This window comes from Miscanthus floridulus, chromosome 12 (genome assembly GCF_019320115.1).
Source record: "Miscanthus floridulus cultivar M001 chromosome 12, ASM1932011v1, whole genome shotgun sequence".
In the NCBI taxonomy this organism is placed as follows: domain Eukaryota; kingdom Viridiplantae; phylum Streptophyta; class Magnoliopsida; order Poales; family Poaceae; genus Miscanthus; species Miscanthus floridulus.
This window is the reverse complement of record NC_089591.1, coordinates 80,501,071-80,508,729: the sequence shown is the minus strand read 5'-3', so window position 1 is coordinate 80,508,729 and position 7,659 is coordinate 80,501,071. Positions and strand designations below refer to the sequence as shown.

General features: G+C 43.9%; 1 protein-coding gene and 1 non-coding gene across 2 annotated transcripts; both read left to right on the top strand.

The window, feature by feature from the left end:
• The first annotated feature begins 2,240 nt into the window (after positions 1-2,240).
• LOC136496843 (probable adenylate kinase 6, chloroplastic) lies at positions 2,241-5,138 on the top strand. The gene is given in 5 exon segments (XM_066492600.1): positions 2,241-2,639; positions 2,641-2,661; positions 3,415-3,555; positions 3,975-4,247; positions 4,662-5,138. Coding segments are annotated over 5 exon segments (867 nt in total). The 5' UTR covers positions 2,241-2,351; the 3' UTR covers positions 4,806-5,138.
• A 685-nt stretch (positions 5,139-5,823) lies between these two features.
• On the top strand, positions 5,824-5,896 carry TRNAA-CGC (transfer RNA alanine (anticodon CGC)). The gene has a single exon. It is a non-coding gene; the product is annotated as a tRNA-Ala (tRNA).
• Positions 5,897-7,659: the final 1,763 nt, after the last annotated feature.

Below are 7,659 nucleotides of genomic sequence, written 5' to 3'. Positions count from 1 at the left end.
GTGGTTATTCGGCGGTGCACGGCAGAGAGAGGACATGACGTGGGCAGGGGCAGAACCATGTGCACCAATTTCAGACGCCCAACGCACTGGACCAGTTCATATGCGATTGGATGGGAGGCTTTGCAATGCAGAGAAATGCAGAGCCACGACGAGAACGAGACGGTGAATAATTGCCATACAATGAGTACGTTGTACGTCAAAAAAATAAACGAGGCTACTGCGCTCTCTCTCTCTCGTCAGTTCGTGCTTATCAAAATAAACCCGTGAGTATATATATATATATATATATATATATATATATATATATATATATATATATATATCATTCTATTTATTAATGAATTTTATTTTATTTTTAAAAGTTGTTTTTCACGCTTAATCTATCAGAACAAACCGATCGCTAGCATCATCATTCAACATTCCTAAATATCTTTACGCACTGAGTAATTTAACTTGGGCATTTATTTGAGTCCATAAAACTAAGTCACACAAGATTTGCTTATCCCCTCAAGTACGTTTTAAATTAAAAACCTGATAAACTTGTTTCGGAAATTTTACTTAGGCCTAAGTCGCGGTGCTAAACAAGCTCGTAACACCAGAGATGTTACAGTCACTGACTTATTATCCTGAGCACATACTTGAATATGGACGCAGAGAAGACTTGTTACTCTCTTTTCATAAGTTATGATCAATAAGGATGTTGAGGAAGAATACATAAAGAACCTGTGCGCTGAAATTCTAAAATTCAAGCCTGATTTAGTAATCACAGAGAAAGGGCTCAGTGATCTCGCTATCCATTATTTGAGCAAGGCTGGTGTTAGTGCAATCCGTAGACTTAGGAAAACTGACAACAGGATTACTAAAGCTTGTGGAGCAGCCATAGTGAACAGGCCTGAGGAGCTCCAAGAATCTGATGTGGGTACAAGGCTGGCCTGTTTGAGGCCAAGAAGATAGGTGATGAATTCTTTGTCTTTATTGTTGACTGTAAAGATCCCAAGGCATGTACTGTTCTATCAAGGGGAGCAAGCAATGTTGCAATTGGGACCAACTGTCTCAATGGCCGATCATCGAATATCACTGGCACCCTTTACATTCCGACAAAACTGATATTCCCAAACTCATCTTCCTCCATATTTCTTTCATGATACAGGATGACTTCGTTGTCCATCTAGTTAGTATGCACAACACCAAAGTTATTACGAATTTAACTAATATGGGTATAACTAAATTACATACATATAAAAATTTCCGACTCTCTACCTAAATAAATAAGTATCTAATCTAAATCACCTATCTATCTAAGTACATCTACTACAATTACTACCTATATAACTACATTACCTAACTATCTAACTATCTATCTAAATTAGCTAAATACATATCTACCTAAATTAGCTAACTTAATTACATCACTAAATCACTAAATAACTAAAAAAGCTTTACCAAACTACAAAACTATATAAAATAAATAACTACATTATCTAAACTAACCCAATTAAAAAATAAACTAAAGAAAAAAAATACCTGAGATGACCTGAGATGGCTCCCAGAGGGAGGGGGTGGAGTCACTGGGGTCGATAGCGGCACTGGGAGCCGAGGGAGCCGGTGGGGGGTTGCGCGGGGGCGTCGTCAGACTCGGCCGTCGGTGCCCTGTTGGACGACGGGGACACCGGGGAGAAGCAGGGGCCGCCCTTGCTCCGGTGCGCGCGTAGGAAGCTCTGGGGCGACAGTGAAAGTGGATGGGGTAGCGAGGGAGGCGGCCGACGCGCGGGCGGTGGTCTGCTGCGGTGGAGCGGGCGACAACCGACGGTGGAGGCGCGAGCGACGGCTGGGGCATGGCTGGCGGCGACGGTGAGAGGGAGAGACAAAGAGCGTGAGAGAGGGAGAGATAGAGTGCGAGAGAGAGCTGCGGCGGCCACACGCGGTTAATCCATTCTCGGCGCCACAGATTTTGGCGCCGAGCTCGACGTCAAGATCTGTGGCGCCGACCTCGGAGCCACGCATTTTGGCATCGAGGTACCAGCCACGTTAACGCCACTTAGGATATCCTACTGTGTACGGTCAAACACCTCGGAAACAAGATCTATGACATCGAGACATCTTATCTCGAAGTCATAAGTCCTGACGGACCCTTAATCTAAAGATGAGTTTACATTTCTCTCGGGGGCCAAACGTATTTTTTTTTAAAAGGACCTGTAAAAAATTGGACCGCTCTTCTCTCTCGTGCGTGTCGAAGTCGAACTCAAACACGGTCCACACGGAAGTCACGAACGCGCGACAAAAAAGAAAGAAAACCCCGAGAAATATCTCTGCGTCCCTGCTCGTCTCGTCCCCCGAGCCGAGCCGGCGAGATGGCGGGGATCTCTCGCGCGATCCGGGCCTGCGCCGCCGCGTCCCGGCGGACCCTGGCCGCTGCTTCGGGGGCGGCACTGCCGAAGGAGGAGGCGGCGGCGGCGGCGGGGGTGAGAGCGGCGGCGACCGGGCGCAGGGGGCGGGATCAGGAGGACGGGAGGCGCGTGCAGTGGGTGTTCCTCGGGTGCCCCGGGGTGGGCAAGGGCACCTACGCCAGCCGCCTCTCGCAGCTGCTCGGCGTCCCGCACATCGCCACCGGCGACCTCGTCCGCGACGCCCTGGCCTCTCCCTGGCCCCTTCTCGAAGAAGGTATAAATCTCAGCCGCAGTGAGTTACCTGGTCCTGAGATAGGTTGGGTTGATGGATCCGGTGCGTCATCTTCTAGCTCGCTAGTAAGCTCCAACCTCCAAGTAATCATGTTGCGTGTGCCATGGATCATTGTTGGCTTTGTTGCTCTACTAGCCCCCTTCTGTACCATTCATTGGATCGTCGCCGCACGTCACCACTGAAACTAGTGTCTCTTCGCATTGCACTTGCATGCGTTCTGCTAGCATTGCATATCGATAAGCCGTGGTAGTGCATAGCTAGGAAGCACCACAGCTCACGAAGTTGCTGACTGTCTGTTTCCCATGAAGCATTGCTTTCCGTACTTCACCTGTAGTATAATCTCGTTAAAGAAATGTTTGGGTAGATTTCACACCCTTCAGAAGCTTGTATCACCTGTGAGTAGCTCCACATAGGTTGTTGCTTAAATAAAAACCCAGTGTAAGGATGAAGATGATCATTTGGCCTCTGATTGTAGGCTGTAGTTTTTTTTATGAAATAGTTTAGCTGTAGTTAGACCATAACCTTGTCCATGCAATTACACATAGACCATTAGAATCTCCTGTTGTGCCTCCTCCTCTTTGACCACTTTGTAGTTCCGTTTCCTTGATTGTGTTAGTTGTGTGTTTCTTTTTCAGCTTGCTGAGATTGTCAATCATGGACAACTGGTATCTAATGAGATCATATTAATCTTCTGTCAGTTTTTTTGATTGTGTTGTTTGTATGCTTCTTTTGCAGCTTGCTGAGATTGTCAATCATGGAAAACTGGTGTCTGATGAGATCATCATAAATCTGCTGTCAAGACGCCTGGAAGAGGGAGAAGAAAAGGGTGAATTGGGGTTCATCCTTGATGGTTTTCCTCGAACCATAAGACAAGCGGTGAGCTAATTATTTGACCTGACCGTAAGTATGCAAAAACACATACTTGCCTCTTATCATGGAAGCATTTTTCACTTGCATTTTCTTTTGAGTTCTTATCATATCTGAGCTGATGAGTAACATGCTTTATGTGCTCTTTGGGACCAATAATATGTGACTTGATCACTGTAGCGGTGTTAGACTCTTAGTATACTGGTACCTTCGTTGTCTTTCCTGATAGTTTCTCAAAGCAGGCTAGCCAAATTTCATTAGTCAAGCCCAAGTTGGTAGAGTTGAATATATTTCCTCTGCTGTAGCCCTCAGCAATGAACATTAGATTAGTATCCTTGGATTTCTATCTTAACATTAACTTCTGTTGAACCTTAGACACTGGGGTAGATTGCTAGGATCTAATATTGTTTTATCATGTGCCTTGTTAGGAGGTACTTGAAGGAGTCACAGATATTGATTTGGTGATCAATCTCAAGCTCCGAGAAGAAGCTCTGCTTGCAAAATGCCTTGGCAGAAGGATGTGCAGCCAGTGTGGAGGAAACTTCAATGTGGCCTCCATTGATATTGAGGGTGAAAATGGTGGGGCTCGAATGTACATGCCTCCACTATTGCCTCCTCCACAATGTGAATCGAAGCTAATAACCAGAGCAGATGATACTGAAGAAGTGGTAAAGGAGCGGCTACGTGTGTACCATGATTTGGTAGGTTCCAATTGCCTGAGATTGCCTTTTGAGAGTTTTAGCTTGCTCAGTAGTTTTCAATATCTATTTATGCGACCTGAATACTCAATTTGTGCTACTTGAAGTAACTGAGTTTGTTGTTGATATATAGGTCAGCTAGACTATTTTCTTGCATTAAAAAAGTCTATATATCTATGATTTGTATATGTAAAATAATGTAACATGCATTGCATTTTAATACCGCTGTTAATTTGGCATTTAAAAAGTTGAGGAATTTTTTCAGACTTAGTAAGGAGCATATGCACTATATATTATGGAAATGTCACAAATGATTCTTCCTTCACGTATCACTATAAGTTTGAATGCTTTTAAGTTTGACTGTAGCATGTTCGCTATGGTGTCACCACTCCCTTACCAAGTGGGCTATCTCTGCAGACTGAACCAGTGGAGGAATTCTACAGAGCACGTGGGAAACTCTTGGAGTTCAATCTACCTGGTGGAATACCCGAATCATGGCCAAAGTTATTGCAAGCCTTGAACATAGAAGATCCCAACAATAAGAAATCTGCAGCAGCATGATTTTTTTTAGGAATGCACATTAAATTAAACATCTGTAGCTTATGTCAAAGTTAGTCAATTGATGAGCATTCCTTATATCTTTAGAAAGCATAGTCCATTGCGGGTCCAGATTATTTTGACGTAGCACTCAATTGTATAGTAGATTGATCATCTATAGGCAAGATCGATGGATGTGCTGATTGTTATCCTCGAACGGAAGGTCTGTAAAAGCAAGAAATAATTGTTTGACGTCGAGACATTCATTTGTAGCCTGTAACGTACATGCGCTTGTTGAAAGAGGTGCATACCAGAAACATTTGAATCTTTAGGGATATGATTGAAGCTTTTCGTGTATGTGGTGCCCTTTTTTGCTGTCTGTATACATTGCATACGAGGAATCAGACATCAGTCTGTTAGGTTGTCAGCTGGTTCATTGCATCATGTGTGAATATGATCTCATGCAGTGTTTGCGGAATCCACCTGCGATTCTTGCCTTGGTCCTGCCAGTACGCAGAAGGTGTCCCTACATGGCAGCATGATATGTTTGAATCGCCATAGCGCCTACATACTGAGACATATAGTCTGAACTTGGCATGTGGCCAGGGATCACGCCCAAAATCAGGATGATCTAGACAGTGCAGCACCTGCAACTGAAGAGAGCAAATTGGGAAGTTGAAATTCAGACAGTGGAGCACCTGCAACTGAAGAGAGCAAACTGGGAACTCTTCGGTGTATAATCAGTTGCTCCAGCACTATATCCCTATTTTGCGTTTCGATCACTGAATTTTTCTCAGTGAGGTTGCTGAAATTCTTATTTTTGGAAGCTACATAAGCCAATCGAAGTGAGTTGTGCCAAATCTGGCAGGCTTACCCCTCCCTTCCTCTTGCCCTGCTCTTCCTTTTCTTTCATATACCTGGCCTATTGCGACGATCTAATTCCGTGTGGGAATCCCGATGAAATAGCAGCAGCTGAACTGTTGTGTCTGTCTGATGCTAATATGTCAACTTTAGAACATAAGATTTCTGCCTGCATCGCAATGGGGGTGTAGCTCATATGGTAGAGCGCTCGCTTCGCATGCGAGAGGCACGGGGTTCGATTCCCCGCACCTCCATTTTTTATTTATTCACAGTTTTTTTACTTAGCTCTCGTTAGTGTTCTTCTTTGGGTCCATCCCACACGAAATAACACACCAACTGCAATCTGCAAAGGTGCAGCGCTCTACACTCCTGCAATTGAAAGCGGTTCTGCCCTTGGACAGTCGACCTGAGCTAGTAGGTCCCAAAAGTCGATTGTGGTCCTGTTCCCTGTTCGATCGGGTTATAAGCCGTATTTTTTCAACAATTAAATAGTATTTTTCTCTCACAACAAATCAGCCAATAATATTTTTAGTTATGGCTTATCAGTCAAACGAGCAGGACATTGGTGAGAATACCCATCAGCCATTCTGTGTGCATGGACTGTTCGTAAGTTCTACTAAAAACTCACACGTCTTTGGTGTTCAAGTTTAGTGCGGTGGTCTGTCGATATGCAGCCTGTTCGTTTCGGTTGGATTGGCTTATAAGTCAAAGCTGAAAGTACTACTGGCTGGTTTAGTGTGAGAGAAAAATACTGTTTGTTGACTGATAAGCCAAGGCTTATAAGCCGGATACAGGCTGCCAAACTGGCTGATGATTATGCAGACTGTCCGATTGGACACGACAAGAAATCACTAGTCTTTGGAATTGGAGAGAAATATTCAAGGCTTCTCCGTACATGATAATACACTGTCCCTGGATTACAGTGGCTCAAATCTTGTCTGACCGAATTATCCATGGGGTTTACACAGAGGTATCGTAAGTTTGTTAGTCGGGTTTTGCTCTGACGGACCATCCATCAGTACACAATATGAACTTCGAACTCAGTCTTGAGCTTGCTGAGATTGGATTAGATTAGGGCTTCATGTGAGGCGTGTTCTAGGTATTTCTGGAGGCCTTTGGGACTCATCAGCCATGGTACTTCAGTAGGGTGGTGCTTGGGTAAAGCCCCCTAAGCCATCTAACGACTATTTCTACCATTGTTGGGAGTTTCTAGGGTGATTCCTATAGTTAGATTAGTGAGAGCTTAAGATATACTTAACAATCCACGAGCAAGAGCTTGTTGGAGTGACCTAGGTTAGTGTAGAGGTCAAATAAAAACTCTTCTTGTGTCTTTTCTTCTTCACCGCCAATGGAAGCGAAGAGAGCAAGGAGTGGTCTTCCCTAGCAATGGGGGTGACTCTGAGGTTGTTGGTGTTTAGGGTGCTAGCCTGCTAGGGATCACGCCCAAAACCAGAAGGACCAGGACAGTGGAGCACCTCTGCACCTGCAAGTGAAGAGAGTTACTTCCCTCCGTTTTCGTTTACTTATCACTGAACTTTTACTGTAGTAATTTTGATCATGCGTTTTTTTCTACAATTTTTTTTAATACATCAAGTTTTCACATATATGATTCTTCATTTTACATACTTGATTAATGTTATATACTTTAGTATCTAAGATTTTTTAGAAGAAAAAAATGGCCGGTCAAATCTGCTACAGTAAAAGATTGGTGACGAGTAAACTAAAACAGAGGGAAGTAATTGGCAACTCTTCGGTGTGTAATCAATTGTTGTGCATCTTGTGCAGTGGGAGAAAAGCATAAGTACAAGCTACAGATTGGGAGTTCAACTCCCTATTCTTATTAAAAAAAACACTTCTTATGCTACTTTCAGTGAAATGTATGGTTCGTTATTGGCGAGGACGGGCTTGCGGCCTCGTATCACGCTCCATGCGAGGGAAAATCTATTTACACCTCCATCGAGTTTATATATAGGATAAAATTTAGTGCATCTTAACATAGGGGGTGTAGCTCATATGG